Below are 24,646 nucleotides of genomic sequence, written 5' to 3'. Positions count from 1 at the left end.
CAGGCATCGTTTCAGGGCCTTGGGGCAGTGGGGAAGGGGGAGCTCCATGAGGAGACGCATGCGGTCGGGGTCGGGCCCTAGAACTCCATTTTCCACAACATAGCCAAGGATGGCTAAGCAGTTGGTGCGGAACAAGCACTTCTCCTTATTGTACGTGAGGTTAAGGAGTTTGGCGGTATGGAGAAATTTGAAAAGATTAGCGTCGTGGTCCTGCTGGTCGTGGCCGCAGGTGGTGACGTTATCTAATAATAATAATAATTGCTTATTGTCACAAGTAGGCTTCAATGAAGTTACTATGAAAAGCCCCTAGTTGCCACATTTCGGCGCCTGTTCGGGGAGGCTGGAACGGGAATTGAACCCCGCTGCTGGTCTTGTTCTGCATTACAAGCCAGCTGTCTTAGCCTACTGTGCTAAACAACCCTCCAGGTACGGGAAGGTGGCCCGCAGCCCGTACCGGTCAACCATTCGGTCCATCTCACGTTGGAAGACCGAGACCCCGTTAGTGACGCCGAAAGGGAAATGGTAAAGGCGGCCGTCTGCTTCGAAAGCAGTGTATTGGCGGTCCGCCTTGCGGATGGGGAGCTGGTGGTAGGCAGATTTCAGATCTACTGTGGAAAAGACCCGGTACTGTGCAATCTGATTGACCATATCAGATATGGGTTTGGGGAGGTGGTGGGGGTGGGGGTACACGTCGAGCTGCGAGTACCGATTGATGGTCTGACTGTAGTCAATGACCATCCTGTCTTTCTCCCCTGTCTCTACTACTACCACTTGGGCTCTCCAGGGGCTGTTGTTGGCCTCAATGATGCCTTCCCACAGCAGCCGCTGGACCTCCGACCTGATGAAGAACCTGTCCTGGGCACTGTACCATCTGCTCCTGGTGGCAACAGGTTTGCAATCCAGGGTGAGGTTTGCAAACAGGGAAGGTGCAATCGACCTTAAGGGTCGTGAGGCCGCATACGGTGAGGGGTGGTAGGGGTCCGCTAAATTTTAGAGTTAGGCTTTGAAGGTTGGGGAGGACGTAGAGCCTGAGGTTGCTGAACTCTACGCCCTGGACGGTGAGGGTGGCGATGCAGTACCCCCGGATTTCCACGGAATGGGATCCGGAGGCCAGGGAGATTTTCTGGGTAACGGGGTGTACCGCAAGGCAATAGCGCCTTACCATAGAGGGGTGGATGAAGCTTTCTGTGCTCCCGGAGTCAAGAAGGCAGGAGGTCTTGTGCCCACCGACTTTCATCGTCGTCGTCGCGGTTACGAGGTTGTGCGGCCGGAACTGGTCAAGCGTGATGGAGGCGAGCTGCGGGTGGTGTTGGTAGGCCCCGGGTTGGTCGGCGGCGCCCACGGGACGCACATAGCTGGCGGCGTTAAAGATGGCGGCGCCGGGGCAGCACGGTGGCCTAGTGGTTAGCACAACCGCCTCACGGCGCTGAGGTCCCAGGTTCGATCCCGGCTCTAGGTCACTGTCCGTGTGGAGTTTTCACATTCTCCCCGTGTTTGCGTGGGTTTCGCCCCCACAACCCAAAAATGTGCAGAGTAGGTGGATTGGCCACGCAAAATTGCCCCTTAATTGGAAAAAATAATTGACTAATCTAAATTTATAAAAATAAAAAAATAAATAAAAAAAGATGGCGGCGCCCACGGGCAGCACGTGGTCTGCTGGGAGGAAGATGGCAGCGCCCACAGGCCGCACGTGGTCTGCGGGTACGAAAATGGCGGCGCCCACGGGTCGCACGTGGGGGGTGCCGGAATGCTGGGCCTAGATACAGCAGCGAATGACCGGGACTGGCATACAGCAGTGAATTGTCCCTTCTTCCCGCAGGTCTTGCAGATTGCTCTCCGTGCCGGGCAGCGCTGCCGGGTGTATTTGGTCTGCCCGCAGAAATAGCATTTGGGCCCCCCGGGGTTGGCTGGCACCCGCATGGCGCAGGCTTGGGGTGGGCTGGGGACGGCAGCTGGTGGGGCCCACAATGTCCATGAGGGTGGCATGCGGTCGAGGGCGTACGACTGTACGCTACGGGAGGCCACGAGGCCGAGCGTACCTCCTTCTAATAGGCGCTAGCGGATGTACGCCGACCCCATGCCTCTAACAAAAGCGTCCCTGATTAAGAGTTCTGTATGTTCAACAGCCGAAACTGCCTGACAATTGCAGTTCCTCACCAGGATGTGCAGGGCACGCCAGAAATCATTTAATGACTCACCGGGGAGTTGCTGTCTCGTGGACAGGAGGTGCCTGGCATAGAGTTTGTTGATCGGCCGGATATAGTGACCTTTCAGAAGCTCCATAGCTTCAGCGTAAGTGGGCGCATCCCGGATAAAGGGAAAAATATCGGAGCTCACCCGTGAATACAGGATCTGGAGTTTCTGTGCATCCGAGGGTTTTTCAGTCGATGATCTGAGGTAGAACATAGAACATAGAACACTACAGCGCAGTACGGGCCCTTCGGCCCTCGATGTTGCGCCGACCTGTGAAACCATCTGAAGCCTATCTGACCTACAATATTCCATTTTCATCCATATGTCTATCCAGTGACCACTTAAATGCCCTTAAAGTTGGCGAGTCTACTACAATTGCAGGCAGGGCGTTCCACACTCCTACTACTCTCTGAGTAAAGAAACTGCCTCTGACATCTGTCCTATATCTATCACCCCTCAATTTAAAGCTATGTCCCCTCGTGTTGGTCATCACCATCCGAGGAAAAAGACTCTCACTGTCCACCCTATCTAACCCTCTGACTATCTTATATGTCTCTATTAAGTCACCTCTCAGCCTTCTCCTCTCTAACGAAAACAACCTCAATTCCCTGAGCCTTTCCTCGTAAGACCTTCCCTCCATACCAGGCAACATCCTAGTAAATCTCCTCTGAACCCTTTCCAAAGCTTCCACATCCTTCCTATAATGTGGTGACCAGAACTGCACGCAGTATTCCAGGTGCGGCCGCACCAGAGTTAGGTACAGCTGCAGCATGACCTTGTGGTTCCGAAACTCAATCCCCCTGCTTATAAAGGCTAGCACACCATATGCCTTCTTAACAGCCCTATTAACCTGGGTGGCAACTTTCAGGGATTTATGTACCTGGATGCCGAGATCTCTCTGTTCATCTACACTACCAAGAATCTTGCCATTAGCCCAGTACTCTGCATTCCTGTTACTCCTTCCAAAGTGAACCACCTCACACTTTTCCACATTAAACTCCATCTGCCACCTCTCAGCCCAGCTCTGCAGCTTATCTATGTCCCTCTGTATCCTATAACATCCTTCAGCACTATCCACAACTCCACCGACCTTCGTGTCATCTGCAAATTTACTAACCCATCCTTCTACACCCTCTTCCAGGTCATTTATAAAAATGACAAACAGCAGTGGCCCCAAAACAGATCCTTGCGGTACACCACTAGTAACTGAACTCCAGGATGAACATTTGCCATCAACCACCACCCTCTGTCTTCTTTCAGCTAGCCAATTACTGATCCAAACCGCTAAATCACCTTCAATTCCATACTTCCTTATTTTCTGCAATAGCCTACCGTGGGGAACCTTATCAAACGCCTTACTGAAATCCATATACACCACATCAACAGCTTTACCCTGATCCACCTGTTTGGTCACCTTCTCAAAAAACTCAATAAGGTTTGTGAGACATGACCTACCCTTCACAAAACCGTGTTGAGTATCGCTAATCAACTTGTTCTTTTCAAGATGATTATAAACCCTATCTCTTATAACCTTTTCCAACATTTTACCCACAACCGAAGTAAGGCTCACAGGTCTATAATTACCAGGGTTGTCTCTACTCCCCTTCTTGAACAAGGGGACAACATTTGCTATCCTCCAGTCTTCCGGCACTATTCCTGTCGACAAAGACGACATAAAGATCAAGGACAACGGCTCTGCAATCTCCTCCCTGGCTTCCCAGAGAATCCTAGGATAAATCCCATCTGGCCCAGGGGACTTATCAATTTTGACATTTTCTAAAATTGCTAACACCTCCTCCTTTTGAACCTCAATTCCATCTAGCCTGGTCGACTGAACCTGAGTGTTCTCCTCGACAACATTGTCTTTCTCCAGTGTAAACACTGACGAAAAATATCCATTTAATGCTTCCCCTATCTCCTCTGATTCCACACACAACTTTCCACTACTATCCTTGATTGGCCCTAATCTTACTCTGGTCATTCTTTTGTTCCTGATATACCTATAGAAAGCCTTAGGGTTTTCCTTGATCCTATCCGCCAATGACTTTTCGTGTCCTCTCCTCGCTCTTCTTAACTCTCCCTTTAGGTCCTTCCTGGCTAACTTCGAAGCAAGCTAGCCAGTGGTCGAAGGCCGACGTGGCATTGGCTGCTTGAGGGTGCAGCTGTAGGCACTCAGGCTTGATGCATAGTTCCATCGCTGTAATATCTCTACTTAATAAATTGATGCTGGTTTAGCACACTGGGCTAAATCACTGGCTTTTAAAGCAGACCAAGGCAGGCCAGCAGCAGGGTTCAATTCCCGTACCAGCCTCCCCGAACAAGAATGTGGCGACTAGGGGCTTTTTACAGTAACTTCATTTGAAGCCTACTTGTGACAATAAGCGATTTTCGTTTTTTTTTCATTATCAATTACGACGAGACGAGAGTTGAGAGTAATTGAGGCTTTATTAAGCAGAGATGTGTGGCCTCCTGCAGCTGCTACCAAAATGGGAGCAGCTCGGTGTGCACACACATTTATACTCCGCCTACTGGGCGGAGCCAGCAGGCAGGGATTTACCCCCGTACCTGTAGTACAGGAATCTTACCGTATTACCTCTAATAACAACTATTATACAATCAGTGGTGACTACCACATCAATGGAGTCTTATTAATTTAGAGTTAGTCTCCATTTTAAAGTGGAATGCAATCATCAAAGGATTGCAAAGGATTACCCAAGAAGAGTCACTCATTTTGCATTGGGCCATAACAAGGATTAAAACAGGTCAGGATAAACTCAACTGGCTCTTAAAGGTAACACGCCAGCTCTTCATTTTCGGGCAAGATGCTTTTCTTCCACTGATTGTTGACTCTCATGACATTATGGAGACTTTCTGTCACATTGTACAATATTACTAATTTTCCAATGCAGGCACATTTTACTTGGATTGATAGTCCTGTTTTGAATGTTCAAGAATAGGGAGTGAGGAGGAGTGAGTATTCCATTAATATAATGAAAGATTCAACAAGTTCTGCAAACAGTAAATATTTTAAAGCACCTCAGAATAATTCCCACTGTGATAGCAGTTGCATCCAACAAAGGATCTGTTAGCAGTTCTGAGTTGAAAGGTGTAGGCCCAAGTTATTAATATCAATATTTATGGACCATCTGAAAATGTATGAATGGAGTAGGCTGTATCACATAGACATGTAACAGCAATAAAGAAAGAATACAGAGAGTTCTACGGTTGCTGTTGACTCAGCACTTTAGATAATCCATTGGGGAAATAAATCATCTGGTGTGAATAACAGTTGGTTATGGATAACCCCAGAACTGCGACTTTCAAATAATGGGATGGAGCTGGGATGGGGCGGGAGGTGGGGGCATATAATTGGTAGGGAAGGTGCAGGGTGAATTTAATAAGGATATGGGGAGTACACACTGAGTAAAATAAAGAACTATGATGTATTTACACACTTCCCTGTAGATCCTTACTGGCCTACCTTTTATACAATGCAAAATGGAGTTGTCCCGCCCTTCAGCAGTGAGTTTGTCCTCCGGGAGAAGATAATCATTCCCGCTCCGTAAATTCCATGCGGGATATTACAGTGAAGACCCCATTACCTTCCCATCTACCCCTGATTCAGTTCAGTGCAGGATGGGTTGAGAGTGGCCTTCTTGCCTGCAAGCAAATTGAGCCCACTTAGGGCCCTCATTGTGTTGCCAGTGGTATTTAACCAGTGATAAATGGCGCCATATCATATGACAAAACCACCAAGTAACTCCTGATACATATGCCTGTGACGTGATGAAGAGATTCTTCTTTCCCTGGTATCCTGAGTCCAACGGAGGTATTCACCAGCAGAGAAGAAATGACCCTCGGGAAGCCACATCCCTGGGTTTGGTGATGACCTCCCCTCACTTGCTGGGGCCTGGTTGACTGACCCCACCAATCGTGCCCCATTCACTTTAACTCCAGAGCTCCAATGAAAATCCTTTCCTGGGTCACTGCACTGATGTTCCGAGTGGTACACCCATTACTGGAGACCTCCCAGCCTCTGACTAGCTGGCAAGTCCTGCGTTGTGATTTCTGTCCTGCACCAGGAGGTCCAGTGGGGGAAATCCTTCAGTGGAGCCAAGAAACCTGAAAACAGCCAGTGGGTTGCCTAATGGGACTTAATCCCAATGCGACTCCCAGAAATAGCCTTGCTAGAGCTCCCATCAGTTCTCCAGCCAGTACACGGACCCAACAAGGTAGAGCAGCACGGTAGCATTGTGGATAGCACAATTGCTTCACAGCTCCAGGGTCCCAGTTTCGATTCCGGCTTGGGTCACTGACTGTGCGGAGTCTGCACATCCTCCCCGTGTGTGTGTGGGTTTCCTCCAGGTGCTCCGGTTTCCTCCCACAGTCCAAAAGATGTGCAGGTTAGGTGGGTTGGCCATGATAAATTGCCCTTAGTGTCCAAAATTGCCCTTAGTGTTGGGTGGGGTTACTGGGTTATGGGGATAGGGTGGAGGTGTTGACCTTGGGTAGGGTGCTCTTTCCAAGAGCCGGTGCAGACTCGATGGGCCGAATGGCCTCCTTCTGCACTGTAAATTCTATTTAAATTCTATGAAACACTGAGACCATTTAATTGTGCCCAAAGTGTAAAGTTCCTGAATTGTACATTTCATCCATCTTTACAAATTAAATAGTCTGAAAAGAAAGCAGATCCATATGTTAAGGATAAAGAGTTAATATTCAGCCTCCTCGTCAGGTGCCGGAATGTGGCGACTGGGGGCTTTTCACAGTAACTTCATTTGAAGCCTACTTGTGACAATAAGCGATTTTCATTTCATTTTCATTTCATGAGGGCCAGGGTTTGGGTGGAGAACCATGGTTTGGGTTGAAGGTCAGAGTTATGGTTGGGCTTTATCTTAGATTTCGAGGAGGCTCTGCGCAACATGGTGTGGGAATTTCCTCCCCCTCTGTGGCGTCTTCTGCAGCGGCAAAGCATGGTTTGCCAGTGGCCGACAGCGGGATCCCGACATTGTCAATGGAGTTTTCCACTGAATACACCCATCGCTGTTGGGATACCCACGGCTGTGGCACGCCATTGGCAGGGCAATACATAGATACATAGAAGATAGGATCAGGAGGCAGCCTTTTGGCCCTTCGAGCCTACTCCGCCATTCATCACGCTCATGGCTGATCATCCAACTCAATAGCCTAATCCTGCTTTCTCCCCATAGCCTTTGATCGCATTCTCCCCAAGTGCTATATCCAGCCGCCTCTTGAATATAATCAAAGTTTTAGCATCAACTACTTCCTGTGGTAATGAATTCCACAGGCTCACCACTCTTTGTGTGAAGAAATGTCTCCTTATGTCTGTCCGAAATGGTTTACCCTGAATCCTCAGGCTGTGACCCCTGGTTCTGGACACACCCATCATTGGTAACATCTTCCCTGCATCTACCCTGTCTAGTCCCGTTAGAATTTTATAAGTCTCTATGAGATCCTCCCTCATTCTTCTAAACTCCAGCGAGAACAATCCCAATCTAGTCTATCACTCCTCACATGACAGTCCCGCCATCCCTGGAATCAGTCTGGTAAACCTTTGCTGCACTCCCTCGAGAGCAAGAACATCCTTCCTCAGAGAAGGAGACCAAAACTGCACACAATACTCCAAGTGTGGCCTCACCAAGGCACTGTATAATTGCAGCAACATATCCCTGTTTCTTTACTCAAAACCTCTTGCAATGAAGGCCAACATACCTCAGTCTTCTTTACCGCCTGTGGCACCTGCATGCTTACCTTCAGCGAATGGTGCACAAGGACACCCAGGCCCCATTGCACACTCCCATCTCCCAATTTACAGCCATTCAGGTAGTAATCTGCCTTCCTGCTTTTGCTTCCAAAATTAATAACCTCACACTTATCCAAATTATACTGCATCTGCCATTGGTTTGCCCACTCGCCCAACCTGTCCAGATCTTGCTGTAGGATCTCTGCATCCTCATCACAATTCACCCTCCCACCTAATTTGGTATCATCTGCAAACTTTGAGTTGTTACATTTTGTTCCCTCATCCAAATCATTAATATATATTGTGAATAGCTGGGGTCCCAGCACCGATCCCTGTGGTACCCCACTGGTTACTGCCTGCCAATTTGAAAAGGACCCATTAATCCCTACTCTTTGTTTCCTCTCTGCCAACCAGTTTTCTATCCACCTCAATACATTTCCCCCAATCCCATGTACTGGTTACATCTTCAAAGAATTCTAACAGATTTGTCAAGCATGATTTTCCCTTCATAAATCAATGCTGATTCGGACTGACCCTGCCATTGCTTTCTAAATGTTCCGCTATAAAATCCTTGATAATGGATTCAAGCATTTTCCCCAATACCGATGTTAGGGTTACTGGCCTATAATTCCCTGCTTTCTCTCTACCTCCCTTTTTGAATATCGGAGTGACGTGTGCTCCAATCTGCAGGAACAGTTCCAGAGTCTATAGAATCCCGGAAGATGACCACCAATGCACCATTATTTCCAGAGCCACCTCCTTAAGCACTCTGGGATGCAGATTCTCAGGTCCTGGGGATTTATCCACCTTCAATCCCATCAGTTTTCCCAGCACCATCTCTCTACTAATGTCGATCTCCCTCAGTTCTTCCCTCTCACTAAACTTTTCATTCTCCAGCATTTCTGGGATCTGATTTGTATCCTCATTTGTGAAGACAGAACCAAAGTATGTATTTAATTGTTCAGCCATTTCTTTGTCCCTTATTATGCATTCCCCTGTTTCAGTCAGCAGTGGGCCTACATTTCTCGTTACCAATCTCTTTCCCTGCACATATCTATAGAAACTCTTAGTGTCAGTCTTTATTTTCCCTGCAAGCTTCCTTTTGTACTGTACTTTCCCCTTCTTAATCAATCCCTTTGTCCTTCTTTGCTGAATTCTAAACTGCTCCCAATCCTCAGAGCTATTATTTTTAGGGCGGGATTCTCCCCTACCCGGCGGGGCGGGCGGTCCCGGTGCCGAGGAGTGGTATGAACCACTCCGGTGTCCAGCCGCCCGGTAGTTGCAGAGGAATCCGCACATTCAGGGGCTAGGCCAGCGCCAGCGGGGTTGGCGCCATGCCAACTGGTGCGGAAGAGGCTTGGCGCCATGCCAACTGCTGCCGAAGGGCCTCCGCCGGCCGGCAAGAGTTGGCACATGCATGGGAGCGCCAGCGTGTGCTGGCATCATCCAAGCGCATGCGCAGGGGGGGTCGACTCCGCACCGGCCATGGCGGAGGTCCACAGCAGCCGGTGCAGAGGGAAAGAGTGCCCCCACGGCACAGGTCCGCCTGCGGATTGGTGGGCCCCGATCACGGACCAGGCCACGGTGGGGGCACCACTGGCCTAAAATGGGGGGCTGCTTGGCCCATTGCGGGCCGCCGACCGGCACGGCGCAACACCCCCCCCCCCCCCCCCCGCCAGAGAATTCGGCAGCCGGCAGGGGTGGGATTCACGCCGTCCCCCCAACCCCCCCCCGTCAATTCTCCGGCCCAGCGGAGGTTGGAGAATCCCGCCCTTAATGTCAGTCTTTTATGTTCCCCGTAATCTTCCTTTCGTACTGTACTTTCCCCGTCTTAATCAATCCCTTCGTTCTTCTTTGCTGAATTCTGAACAGCCCCCAATCCTCAGACCTATTATTTTTCTCGGTCAATCTGTATGCTTCTTCCTTGGATCGGATACTATTTCTAATTTCCTTTGTAAGCCATGGATTGGCCCTCTTACCCCCTTTGCTTTTGTGCCAGACAGGAATGAACAGCTGCTGTGGGTTCCCACCAGCACAAACAGCCAGATAATCCTGTCCAAGGGTTCAATGGAATAAAGCAGGGTACTTTGTGCTGGGAGGAGATCTCAAACAGGGCTGATATGTCTAACTTATAGCAGCTTGTGGCTGAGCTACCAGCATTGTTAATGCCACTGTACCCTCTCCAACAGTTTTCTTTGTCATTGCCTCTCCTGCCATTTCTTCACCTTGCTGCCAAACCAGTAACTAACTGAACAGTTCAATGTCAAAGTGATTGAATCAGTGGCAGCAAAATAATTCTGAGGTGCAGTGAGTTGCATTCTTTCATTGTGCATTTGTTAAATTAATTGTTGTATTGAGCACAGGGACAATAAGTACTTACACTTATGGAGTGTTTTTTACAATGTCAGAATCCCCAAAATGCTCTCGTCAATTCAGTACTTTTGAAACATAGAAAAGAGGAGTCAGGGGAGGCCATTTGGCCCTATGAACCTGCCCAGCCATTCATTATGGTCTTAGCTGATCATCTAACTTAATGGACTGATCTCACCTTGCCACCGTATCCTTTGATCCACTTCACCCCAAGTGCTGTATCTAACTGCTTCCTGAAAACATACTGGTGGATTCTATGGTCTGCCAGACATGTTTTCCTGTGCGGTACACCCCCGTTGGCAGTGGAATTCTCTGTTCCCACAGCCGGCCAATGGGGTTTCCCAATGTGGACACCCCAGATTGCCAGGAAACCCATGGGCGTGGGTGCTGGTTGCTGGTGGGCCGGAGGATCCCTGCAAGGGAGAATTCCGCTGACAATGTTTTTGCCTCAACTACAAGTGAATTCCACTGGCTGCCAAGTCTCTGGGTGAAGAAATGTTGCTGTTCTACTATAAAAACATAGTTATTGAGTACACCATAATGTCCCACAAGCAAGAATGAGATTCTGACCAGATAATCTGTTTTAGCACTGTTGCGTGAAGGATAGGTATTCGCCAGGACTCCTTACTCTTTTGTGAACTAGTTGTCTTGGAACCATAGAATCCCTACAGTGCAGAAGGAGGCTATTTGGCCAATGGAGTCTGCACCAACCTACTGAAAGACCACCCTACCCAGACCCACTCCTACGCCCTATGCCCGTAACCCCACCTAACCTGCACATCTTTGGACACCAGGGCAAATTTAGCATGGCCAATCCACCTAACCTGCACATCTTTGGACCTTTTGGCCACCTTTGGAAAATGTTATGCCTCGCTCAGAAGCCACATGGGACCTCGGTTTAACTTCTCCTCTCAAAGATGGCACCCCTGGCAGTGCAGCATTCTCTCAATTCTGCACTCCCTTGATTGTTAAAGTGTACATTGTCAAGGTAGATTTTCATCTTCCAACTCTTGGTGGCCACTTGGCCTGACGGACCACCACCTGCTACAGGGCCCATGTGATTTCCATTCCATTGATTTCATAAGGAGCGAAAACGCTTTAAAACTTTTCTTTGCTGTTTGCCGCAGACGGAAAATTCCCTCCTTCTTCTGATTTGGTCAATGTTGAGCGAGAGCACAATGCACCAAGTAAAAAAACTGATCATCTGGACCTAGTCTTAAATAAACACAAGCATGGTGCAGGGACACCCATTCTAAACATAATACCTGAACAATCTCTCCAGTGCAAGACTAGAAAATCATTACCCAAAAGAAGAAAATAAATTGGTGCAGTTTGCAGTAAATGACAATGCATAATCATTATCATAATCAAGCTGATCTGCCGAAAAGAGAGTTAAAACACCTATCTAAATGTATGAAGTTGTAATTACTCCATCTTGAATCGTAGATACAGTTGTAAATAAGTTCTAGATAATTGCCAGTCAGATATCACATATTCTGTTCATGGATTCGCTAATTTACTGATTGGTTAAATTTGTTTATCAGTCCATGTTTTATGGCTTGTGGTATTTGACTATAACTCCCTCAATGTATGTATACGAAAGCATCTATAATGGGGTTAGATCCATTAAATGCAGTACTTAGGCTCTTTTTTACTGTGTTTTAGTAAACACCAGAACTGCCTAAGTGATTGAGTAAATTCCATTTATCACATAAATTAAGGTTTACTGTCTAATTTGTTTATATGTCTCTGTTATAGCTTTCTCTTTGCTGTCACTGAAGCTTGGACTGATTAGTTAAATTATACTCAGTGCAAGGTAAACTTCATTTGAATACATATTCAAATCCTGTCTTCTGACATTACTAACTGGAAATAATGCTCCACATCACAGCACTGGCCCAGAATTCCAGTTAATTTCCATTCACATCATTTGTTTTTTGACAACATTTTAGCGACGATGACTTTTTGTTGACCCTGACAGTTCCTGTTAACTTTTTTTTCAAAACACTTTTTGTTGCACCAAATCTGGATTTTCTTGCATTTAAAAAGACGGATTTGACCTGAGGCATGATGGCAGTGTAGCAGAAAGAGCACTTGTTCCATGATCTCAGTGTCGCAGGTTTGAGTTCTGTGACTGCTTTGGAACCGAATCTGCCTGCCTTTCAACCCACAAGCTACAAAGTCTGATAAGCCCAATTGCTCTGATGCTACAGTAACCCTGAGATGATCAGTGCCTGAGATCACAGTCATGCACATCCCTTTCACAATGGGTACCACAGAATTTATCCATCCTGCACTTGTCAACTTTATTGGTTGCAGACTTGGAACATGTCAAGTTTGTCATTTTCTTAAAAAAAAAATTCTCGGTAAACTACGCTGCTCTAAATTCCAATTTGCAGCAATTGAATTGGGTTCAGTAGTTTGAAATGACCTTCACTGTTGCCCACTGGAATTGCAACCAGGTATTAACTCAAACAAGTCATCCAGGCTCAATCATGATCAAACTTGTCATCTGATTATAAAATAGAGGCTTTCTGTGAAGATGGTGCCATCATACTTGAGGAAGGAAGAAAAGGTTGACAATGTTTAGCTTGTGCTGTTGTTGCAAATGTATGCTCTGCTGGTCAATCATGGCATAGTTTTATTTCCTGATCTTACTAATTTGGTTCGCTTATGGGTGGCATGGTAGCACAGTGATTAGCATTGTGGCTTCACAGTGCCAGGGTCCTACGTTCAATTCCCGGCTGTGTGGAGTCTGCATGTTCTCCCTGTGCCTGTGTGAATTTCCTCCGGGTCTCTGGTTTCCCTCCGCAAATCCCAAAAGATGTGCATGTTAGGTGAATTGGACATTCTGAATTCTCCCTCTATGTACCCGAACAGGCACCGTAATGTGGTGACTAGGGGCTTTTCACAGTAGCTTCATTGCAGTGTTAATGTATGCCTACTTGTGACATTAAATATTATTATTAAATATTATTATTATTTTCAGTTAAAAATACATATTTTTTCTAGTTTCCTCCATCAGATCACAGATTAGGACAGTCAGGTGATATCCAGTCTGCCAGTGATATCAGAATCTGTACCGCAGAATAAGAGACCGAATCTTGTGCTCTCCCCTGAGGCAAGATTGGTGGCAAGGGGCTTTTACTAAGGCAAGGGGGAGCCCTGCCACATTTCTGCCTCCAGCCTGATTAAGTCCCTGGCAGGATGGTGCACGAACAACCTTCCCACCTCATTGCTATGTGAGGTCCTCAAATGAGCAATTGATGCCCAATAAGTGCCTCACCACGTTGCCCCTGGTATTAGTGGTGCGGGGCGGCCTGGCTCTGTGAGGTGCACAACAATCTGGTGTGCTTTCTTGTAGTTACTAGAGGGGATCTTTTGTTCAAAGGCACTCAGTGCTTGATCAAGGGACGTGGCATCAGGAAGATGGGGAAGTGTCTCTCTCTCTCTCTCCACTCCCCTAACCTTGCTACTAAGCCTCTCCCCAGACATCCCCTCCCCTCATCATTCACCTATGACTGGGTCCTTCCCCGATCTGAGGCCTCAGAGGATATAGCACTGGCAACAACCATCACTCTCCTGGTGGTGCTCTGGATGCAGAAGAACAGTGGTCTCTGATTGGTTGGCAGTTCTCAGAGAGCGTCATTTGCGCCCTTATTCCCGGAGTGACAGAAGACACAGCAGGCTTTCCTGCATAGAACCATATAATCCCTACAGTCAAAAGGAGGCCATTCAGCCCATCAGGTCTGCACTAACCCTCTGAAAGAACCGCCCTATCTAGCCCCCCACCTTATCCCCGCAACACTGTAACTCTATCTAACCTACACATCTTGGGACACGAAGGGGAAATTTTAACATGGCCAATCCACCTAACCTGCACACCTTTTGTCTGTGGGAGGAAATCCACACAGACACCAAGGGCGAAATTCTCCGCACCCGCGGAAAGTCGGCAAACCGTCGTAAAAATCGGGACCGTTTTACGACGGTCGCGAAGGCTTCATTTCCCGACGGATTCACTTCCTGGAAATGGGCTAGTAGCGCGGCCGCGTCAATTACGTGCGTGATGACGACGGAACGCGACGACGACACGAACCCGCCCATGTGACGCCGCCCGACGCCGTAAAAAGGCGCGGGCGACCACAGAATCTGTCGGGCAGGATGTCGGAGCCGAGGAGAGCTGCTCCTCGCTTTGTAGATGCAGACGTCGAGGCGCTGCTCGATGCCGTGGAGCAGAGGAGGGGCATCATCCGCCCGCGGAGAGGGCATCGCCAACCTGCCAGCACGGTACGCCAGGCCTGGCGTGACGTGGCTGCTGCCGTCAGTGCTGTGGGGCAGACCCCTCGCTCAGCAGAGCAATGTCGAAAGAAGCTACACGACCTCACCAGGTCTGCCAGGGTAAGTGCCATGAGGGTGCCCCCTAGTCACAACCATCCCTCCCCCTTAACTGCCCGGCGGGGGGAGAGGGATTGGGGCAGAATTATTTGAGGGTGGTTCACAAAGTTGTCACAGACCCAGCGCTCTGGCCCCGAGGAGAGATGCAATCGTCTGATGACAACTTGCCCCCCCCCCCCAAACTGTGCCAGTATCTGAACGGCCTGCTGATACCTGCTGTATTGTAATGATCTACCTATGTTCCCTCCCCCAACAGGCCAAGGCCGCTCATAACCACCGTGAGCGGCACAAGACTGGAGGGGGTTCGCCCAACCTGCACCCCCTCAGCACCTTTGAACAGAGGGCACTGGTCCTTGTTGAGGGGTATGCCACCCGCGATATCGCGCAATGCGAGGTTGGCGGAACTGCAGCAAGTGAGACAACCCTCCCTGACAAACACCCCCCCCCTCCCCCATCCTCTGTCCCTTCACAAACCCTGCCCACTGGGACACCTCCCCCATCCTCTTTCCCTTCACACACCCTGCCCACTGGGACACCTCCCCCATCCTCTGTCCCTTCACACGCTGCCCACTGGGACCGTCCAGCGGCCGGCCGAGCAAATGGAAATAACCCGTCTCATTCTCATCCCTAGGACGTGATGCCCAACGACCAGGTCCGTCTGGCTGCAGACGGAGACAGGAATCTGCCGCCACCTCACCCGGGGCCTCACAACAGAGGGTGCCCGATCAGCGGGCAGCCCTATCCGCCCCAACCCAATCTGCGGACCAGGATGCACAGAGGGTTCGAAGTCCACCACCACCACCAGAAATGGCCAGGGACAACCCTCCTGACGCTGAGCAGCCCCACACCCTGGAGGAGGCCCTAAACATTGAGAGCGTCGGGCTTGCGGCACTGCTTTCTCCCACCACATCCATCATCCCAGAGATACACACCCCGGCGGGCCTATTTAGTGATGAGTCTCCTGGGGCACAGTCTGGTTGGCACATCACAGCTGAGCAGGTACAGCAGGTGGAGGTCGGAGCAACAGAGGGCCCGGACTCGCGGAGGCCAGACCAGGCCCAGGATGCAGCTGGCTCCCAGACGTTTTCTGAGTTCCTGGAGTTTATCAACCCACCCGCACAGCCGATTGCCTCAGGAAACCCAGGGAAACAATGGCGGGAGGAGGGCAGCCTTCCTGGCTCTGCAGACGCTGTTAGAGGAGTCGAACCGCGTCCAAGAGCAGGGAGTGGTGCCGCTCATGGCAGAGACCCAGTCCGACACCGCACGGGTGGCATCCGCGGTGGAGGCAATGGGTCAGGTTATGCAAGATGTTGGGGTTAATGTGCACGCGTCGTCCTCGGCCCTGGACAGGGTTGCCCTCTCACAGGCAGCAATGTGCCAGAGACAAAACGACATTGCCGGCGCCCTGCGGGCCATGGCCGAGTCTCAGCAGGTCATTGGCCAGTCGCAGCACGCCATGGCACAGTCCCAGCAGTCGATAGCACAGTCCCAGCAGTCGCTGGCACAGTCCCAGCAGTCGCTGGCACAGTCCCAGCTGTCAGTCGCGGAGACCATCAACCGCCTACACATGTGCTGGATGGCGTCGTGCACACACAGGTTGAGATCGCACAGTCCCTGGCGGGAATGACTAACTCCCTGGACTCCGTCTCTGCAAACCTTTGGATCCTGGTGGATACCGTTGCAGGCCTCCAGGACTGGCAGCGCCAGGTGTCGGTGGTGCGACGGGGAACCTCCCCGCTCGCACCTCTGTCCCAAAGTGAGGCCCGGGGGCCACCGGGCTCCCCGAGGGAGGAGGAGGTTTCGGGGCCCGTCCCATTAACTCCATCACGGGACGTCCCGGAATTCTCGGCCTCCCCCCGTCCCATCCCTGGTGCATCGGGTGGGCAGCAGGCAGAGCAGGGTGGCACAATGTCACCCGAGACGCCCGCAGAGCAGCCTGGCCCATCAAGGCCGGGTCGCCCCAGGAAACGCATAGCCAAGGAGAAACGAGTCGAGGGGGGCGATTCGCAGCAATCCTCCTCCACTCCTGCTGTATCATCTGGGGATTCACTTAGACGTAGTGGTAGGGCCCGTAAGGCAACTAAGATAGACACTGAGTTATTTGGCACGGGTGAAGGGCACAGTTTAGTTGTAGGGGCTAGGGCACCTGTAAATAATTGTTAATATTAAACGCACTGTTCCACCTTACTTGTGATACCGTGTGATTGTTCCACAGCCACAGGAATCGTGATGGTGACCGAGTGTCGCTGGGGGTGACGGGTGGTGAAACCTCGGTGCCGGGTGTGCAGTCCCTGCCCCTACCCCCCTCCCACAGCTAGCCCACGCGGGCACGTGATGGAGTGTCAGTGACGAAATCAGCGGCCACCAAGGTGGATGGTTCAGCTATTGCCATGGGTCAGACTCTCTCTAACGATTCTGAGCTCACAGCTCTTCGCAGAGCGGGCTGTCATCATTCCACATGGCACTGATCACACCCGCTGACAGCCATCAATATTGTGCCATACCGTCTGGACCCAGTGATAAGCGTCATGTCGAAGTGGAGCAGTGTACACTGGGGGAGGGGGTTGTGGTGGTGGCAGTTGTGTGGTCACCCTCTGCATGACTAGCGATGCAGGTGGTGGTTTGGTGTTCATCGGGGACGTCACATGTGACGCGTGAACCGTGCTGCCACCAGGGCGTCGCGTGCCCGCCGTCCTTGCCGGGTCCGTCGTGCCGCCTCCTGGACATCACCAGCATCTGGGTCGTGTCTGCGTTCTGCGCCCGCCACTCCGTCAGCCTCCTCCTCCTCCCTCTCCTCCTCCTCCTCCTCCTCCTCCTCCTCCTCCTCCCCCCCCCCCCCCCCATGCTGCTCGACGACTGGCAACTCCTCGGCCCTTCCCTCTGCTGCTGCAGCTGGCCCTGCAGCCACTGCGGGTTGTGGCTGTGGATGCTGCTGCATCTCCAAATCCAGTAGAGCGGCCCCAACCACTGCGCAGAACATAGCCGTTCTGTTCCCATGCATCGTGCTAACCTACAGAAGGGTGGTAGGAGGCAGAGAAACGGGACATGTTAGACGGACGTTAGTCGACACCTCGGCAGCCGCCAGCCATGGGATACCAGTGTGTCCCGGTGGCCTGGTCGCGCTGCTGACACGCGGTCAGCCTAACCCCTGGTCACTTTCTGCATCCAACGGCCAGTAAACTATGGCCTCCTCACGGGTGCGTCAGTTGCCTGTGGCCGGAAGCCACAGGGGAACCAGCGGCCGTGTCCTCGTCACCTGCACACCATGGCATGCTGGCAGACATTTTGTTACGGGGTTGGACGGCTCTCTTTCTACCGAACCACCCCCCCTCCGTCGCCCCCCACTGCCTCCCCCGTCTCCCCCACTGCCCCCTCCGTCTCCCCCACTGCCTCATCCGTCTCCCCCACTGCCCCCTCCGTCTCCCCCACTGCCCCCTCCGTCTCCCCCACTGCCTCCTCCGTCTCCCCCACTGCCTCCTCCGTCTCCCCCACTGCCCCCTCCGTCTCCCCCACTGCCTCCCCCGTCGCCCCCTCTGCCTCCCCCGTCGCCCCCACTGCCTCCCCCGTCGCCCCCACTGCCTCCCCCGTCTCCCCCCCACTGCCCCCGTTCTGGACCCCCTCCCGTTCCCAGGGATGCCTTCCCCGTTGTGGCCAGACTCGAGCGGTGCGCTGAACGGTGCACTGAGCGGTGCGCAGAGTGGTGCCCTGACCTCCTCCAAGCTGTCGTCAGCCAGGCCGACTGGTTGACGAATTTAAAAAGCAGGTGTGTTTCACGACGTCCAAACAGGGCGCCATGACGTCGGGACTTCGGCCCATCCGGGCCGGTGAATAGCGGGGGGGCTCTCAGTGGCGATTCTGGTCGTGTCAGGGGCGGGAAGGAAGCGTTTGTCGGGAAACGCGACTCCGACAATTTGCGGGGTTCGGAGAATAGCGGGAGGGCGTCGGAACAGCGTCGCCGTAAAAATTTCCGACGCCCGCTATTCTCCGAACCGTCGTGAGTGCGGAGAATCGCGCCCCAAGTCCGGAATCGAACCCGGGTCCCCTGAAGCAGCAGTGCTACCCACTGTGCTGCACGGGCCAAGAAAGGGTTGAGCTCTCTAACCAGTGCCTGAGACCCTGGAGCCTCCAAAAGATTCAGCCCAACATGTGGTATCAGTTTTGTTCTCCCTCTTTCCAGGAACTGAAGTAATCTGCCAAAATGTGGTGTCCATGGAATACTTGGTGAATTTGCAATGACCAATGTTGAAGCAGAGGCTCAAACAGCTGTGACTTTGTGGTTTCAAGGCACGTGTTCTTTTGTCAGTGCTGTAGAGCTTCCCTGGGGGCAATACTGATGCTCGCTGGAAAAATGTTTAAAGTCCACTGATCTATTCATCCTTCTTACCAAATCATCTTGTATCACACCAAATGGTTATGTACTTTCTCAATTTGAAAAACTAAAGTTTGAGTGTCTGAATACTTAACTTAGCCGCCAATTCTTTGTCCAAGCTTATTCAATCATCGTCAAAATATTTATTTAATTGGAAGTAAGGTTTGATGTAAAGGAAATATTCCCAGATTTTACATATTCTTTAACAGATGCCATTTTAAATCTTTAATATGTCAGGTTTATTTCAAATGATGGAAGTGCATTAAATTATAAAACCTGAATATCTGTATATTTTTTTTCATGACATTTTCACATTTCAAAGTTGTTTGTCATGCTCTGGCTGCAGATATTTTTCATTTCATTTGGAATGTTCTAAAGATTGATAAAAATGGAAAAGACACTCTGAATTAAAATTTGCCGAACAGAGCCCAGTGTACTGTTTCACAGATCTGTGGCCACAGTTCTGATTTCAGCTTGCGGTAATTATGCAGGGCTTTGGTGAGACCACACCTGGAATATTGTGTACAGTTTTAACCTCCTTATCTAAGGAGAGATGACCTTGCTCTGGACGGAGTGCAGCGAAGGTTTACCACACTGATTCCCGAGATGGGGCCTCACGGTAGCATGGTGGTTAGCATCAATGCTTCACAGCTCCAGGGTCCCAGGTTCGATTCCCGGCTGGGTCACTGTCTGTGTGGAGTCTGCACGTCCTCCCCGTGTGTGCGTGGGTTTCCTCCGGGTGCTCCGGTTTCCTCCCACAGTCCAAAGATGTGCGGGTTAGGTGGATTGGCCATGCTAAATTGCCCGTAGTGTAAGGTTAATGGGGGGATTGTTGGGTTACGGGTATACGGGTTACGTGGGTTTAGGTAGGGTGATCATTGCTCGGCACAACATCGAGGGCCGGAGGGCCTGTTCTGTGCTGTACTGTTCTATGTCTATGTCCTGAGAACAAAATAAAGGCAGCACGGTAGCATAGTGGTTAGCACAGTTGCTTCACATCTCCAGGGTCCCAGGTTCGATTCCAGGCTTGGGTCACTGTCTGTGTGGAGTCTGCATGTTCTCCCCATGTCTGCATGGGTTTCCTCCAGGTGCTCCGGTTTCCTCCCACAGTCCAAAGATGTGCGGGTTAGGTGGATTGGCCATGCTAAATTGCCCTTCGTGTCCAAAAAGGTTAAGTGGGGTTACTGGGTTACGGGGATAGGGTGCAGGTGTGTGCTTGAGTAGGGTGCTCTTTCCAAGAGCCCTGCAGACTCAATGGGCTGAATGGCCTCCTTCTGCACTGTAAATTCTATGTACCTATCTATGCATGTTGGGACTGACATATGAGGAGAGATTGAGTCGGTTTCAAAGAATGAGAGGGGTTTCTTAGAAACCTATAAAAGTCTAACAGGACAAGACAGGATAGATGTAAGTAGGATGTTCCCGATGGTGGGTGAGTCCAGAACCAGGGGTCACAGTCTAAGGATACGGGGTAAACCATTTAGGACGAAGATGAGGAGAAATATCTTCACCAGAGAGAGTGGTGAGCCTGTGGAATTCGCTAACACAGAAAGCAGTTGAGACCAATATGTTTTCAAGGAGTTAGATACAGCTCTTGGGCTAAAGTAATCAAAGGATATAGAGGGAAAGTGGGAACAGATTACTGAGTTGAATGATCAGCCATGATCATAATGAATGGTGGAGAAGACTCGAAGGACTGAAAGGCCCACTCCTGCTCTTATTTTCTATGTTTCCAAGTTTCTTTGATAGAAATCAGCCAAACCAGCAGAAAGAAAATTGAGATTCAAATGAAAAACATTGAACAGATGAGGTTTTCAACACTGGTGTAAAAAACGTTGTGCTGGAAACCAGCCCCACCCACAAATCTGTCCTTGCTCCTATAATTAATCATTAAGGCAAGCTTCTACCGAATGTGTTCATTTGTGATCATTCGAGAAATTAAGCATTCAAAATCAAATTAAGCTTCTTTTTAACTATAAGGGTATGAATAGTCATGTTTTGAAAACTTAATTTGAATTTTTACATTTTAATGTTTTAAAATTATTTTCCGTTGTTTAAAATTGGTTCCTCACAGGTAGTGGTCTAGGCACTCATAAACAAATATGCATATTTCTTGTCAGGGCCAATTTTCAGCAGTGTTAATAAAACAGCTTCAGGTTACTCCTCTTAAATGCAGCGGTGTGTTTTTTACTGTGAGAAAACAATTACCTTCCATTATGCTTCCCAATTGCATTGGTTCATGGAGGTTTTATATCAGGATTGCTAAATGACTGTGAGCGGAAACCTGTACCTTAATTTCAGTTCAGAAAACCAGTGCAATTCAGGTCCAGATTCCTAGTTGTGCTCAAAGCGGGAACTCTGCTCCATTGTCATCGCATTATGAATTCTTCAGAAGAATGTACGTACGCAAAGCACAGATCACGGTAAAACAAATAATGGCAAAAATCTAAACACATTGGCTGGAATTCTCCGGTCGTTGCTAGTGCACCTCCACCAGAACATTTCCCGGTGGCGTTAGGTGGCGACAATGGGAAGTCGCATTGAGAAGCGACAGGAAGATAGAATTGCGCTGCCAGTGAACGGAGCACCATCGAGAAACACATGTCCGGGGGACAGGAGAATCCAGCCCATTATTTTCAAGTCGATGCATGCATAGAATATGCTAACATATTTTCCACATATACAATTATATACTTTGGATTCTTAGCTTCACAGATCTGTTTATCCAAATATGGATTTTCCCAGAGAGGATGTTTGTTCTTTCAACAAAAACCTGAAATCTACGCTAAAAAATATGAACAATTTAAAAAAAAATTATTCTTGGGCGCGTGCTAAATTTTAATAAAGAGCTGTATGCTTGCACTTGTATGGATGCCACTTCCCTTCGTTTAGGTTGGTCTACCCCGTTCGGGAGGACTTCGCTTTCGGCTATTAAATCTATGTGTAAGGCTACGAGGTACAGATTGCATTTCCTTTAGCGCTTAACATTTCAGTTACTTTGATAGATAACTTGGTCATTTTGTCAGAATTAATATGGGAGTCGCATGTTACAAGCTGCCAAAATGCCTGCATGACAGTCGGAGTAATGGATTTTAGTCAACTGCTACATCAAAAGAGTTTATTCATTTTGACTCCTGCACAGAGTACACCTTCCCAGCCGCACATCACTTCAATAAGGTCTGGCAGGTCCTGCCCACCCTTGAGAGCACTTAGCAGTGGGCTATCATCAAAGACAGCTCTCTTCTACACACACTGTGTCACTGTCTGCTCCCTGGTCTTGATCCCACACAGAGGTGCGCGCGCCTTGTTTTTCCCTGAGCGTCTTTCAGCTGCAAGGTAACAACTGCTGTCAGACAGTCAAAATCCTTCATTTTTTTTCCCACCCACGTCTGTCACAGTTAGTTATTAATGCCAACTGCATGGGAAAGAAAATCAGTGGCCTTGTATCTTCCTTAAGGCTTGCTTTCATTCACCACTGCAGCTATTCGGATCCCACCTTCAAACTGACTAGCAGACAGCATGAGACATTTAGCTGCAGATCAAAGGCTGCACGTCAAGTGCAGGTCTCACTTTAACAAGATGTCACAACAGATATCTTCAGAAGAGCTTACCAAACTGGCTAAAGTTTGTTGTTTGCGTTCTTTGTAGAATTCAATTTTGTTCCCCTCGAGGCAAACCCAAGAACTGGTCCAGTTTTTCCTGAAAAAAAGAAGTAAGATCTTGATGTCCTCAGACCAAACAGTACAGAATATTTGTGACCATCAATCTCAGCGTCACACCCCACCAATTAATCTGTTAATAGTTAGCTTCACGGGAGGCTGGTTGTTAAATTTGATACCAGATAAGTTGGTTCCTGTGTTTAATTTGATTTCCTTTTTCCTCCACCGAGCTCACAAAATAGACTGGAATAACTTGGAGGCACAAACATCTTCCCAAAAATTTCGGGTTAGAGCTGAGACAAAAGATTGGCAGAAATTCAGGACTAACATACCATCATTACGGGGGAAAAAAAGTGCTTTCATCTCATTTTTATGATCTTCATCATTCCCTACTGATTTCCAGGAAGCACTTTAGTGCTACAAAAACTTGTCACAGAGTGCTTTGCTTTGAAATTCTGCTACTTCTGAAAGAGAGCAGCTCCATTAATTTCACTCCAGTGATAGAAACTTCCTTCATTATTGTTTAACTAGACATAACTCACAGATAATGTGCTTTTAACATTGTCCATCCTGTTGCCAAAGGGACCATTAGTTATATATGAACCTTATACAAGGATATGCTGGAAGATGTTGAAATTTTCTTTAAAACATGCTTTATATCAAAAAATGATCTTTAAATCTAACAGATGAAAACCCCCAATCGAATATTTTTTTAAAAAAAGAGACAAAACTGCATTCCAATGGTTTGAGCTCACAGCCAAAGTTGGCTACAGAATTTGCATCACTGTACCTTCCACATTCAAATACCATTGAGATGAAAACAAACATGTCTGCAAAAGAACTCAAAAGAACCCGTAGCAGAGTGTGAATGGACCGCACCTCCTATCCCATTAGCACAGAATCTAGACAATCAATCGTTAGCGATAATCACTGGGACACTGGGTCCCAGGCTGGAAGAGGGAGTCCCAGACATTATCTAATCAAGTTCCAATTGGAAAACACTGGCCATGGATCCTTAATTGGAATGCTGGGCAATTGAAGAGAAAAGGCCATGTGATAAGCCTTGTGTGTTTTAAGCACCTGCTTTCTTTGCAGAAGGACATACAGCTGGGATGCTGAAGGAACAAGATCCAGAGTGGGTTGCTTCTTCTCTCGTTCAAGCTAACTAACAAGCTTTTGAGCCCTGTTTGACGCTTGTGACTAACTCAGGTGCCTAGTTTTCTGAAAAGGATTCAACCTCGCATCATGGTCTTCAGAGAAAGACACAAATCATCGATCTGCGTCTTCAAATCACCTCAACACTAAAAGTACCAGGAAGACTAAGTTAAAGCAGTAGCACCACCCAATTCAGCCTGAAGCCAGCGAAGTCACTAACCTCCATGAACTGTATCTCCTTAATTTTACTGCATTTCATTTTCTTCATCTATCCTTCCCCACTCTGTTTATGTGCTTGTGAAAGTCGAAGAGTATTTTATTATTTGAATGGTCTAAGTACAATAAATGCAACCCTCTTTGCGAAAGTGAAGACAACCTTTGAAATTGTGTCTTTTATGATTATACAGGAAAACATTTAAACACCCGCTGAATGGACAAATTTATCAATATTAACAAAAAACCTGTTGCGGTCAAACAATGAAAGGGAAAAGAGAGGAGCCATTCAATCGTTGCTCACCTGATCGTAACAAAAGAAAAATCTCGTGTGATTAGCGACGCTTGGAGAGATCTCGTCAGACATCGCAATCTGGATCCCACCCTCCCTGGGTGGGATTCAGATTTGCATATTTAAGTGAGCAGTTAGCTGCTGTCTACGTCTGATCTCCAAAGGGCTGGGATCGATCATAACCCCGCAGTGCCAGGTTGCCATGATCTGGCAGATATGCCACACTGTCTCCCTGC

General features: G+C 49.0%; 1 protein-coding gene across 3 annotated transcripts in view; it reads right to left on the bottom strand.

Moving 5' to 3' along the window:
- The window catches only part of LOC119962096 (rho GTPase-activating protein 15-like), a 992,501-nt gene that overhangs the window by 667,577 nt on the left and 300,278 nt on the right, over window positions 1-24,646 (bottom strand). For all 3 annotated transcript variants that reach the window (XM_038789949.1, XM_038789950.1, XM_038789951.1), the window contains one exon: window positions 22,703-22,790. In XM_038789949.1, the coding sequence (XP_038645877.1) occupies window positions 22,703-22,790 (88 nt within the window). The remainder of the gene's footprint in view (window positions 1-22,702; window positions 22,791-24,646) is intronic.

Source organism: Scyliorhinus canicula, chromosome 2 (assembly GCF_902713615.1).
Source record: "Scyliorhinus canicula chromosome 2, sScyCan1.1, whole genome shotgun sequence".
In the NCBI taxonomy this organism is placed as follows: domain Eukaryota; kingdom Metazoa; phylum Chordata; class Chondrichthyes; order Carcharhiniformes; family Scyliorhinidae; genus Scyliorhinus; species Scyliorhinus canicula.
This window is presented reverse-complemented; position numbering and strand designations above follow the sequence as displayed.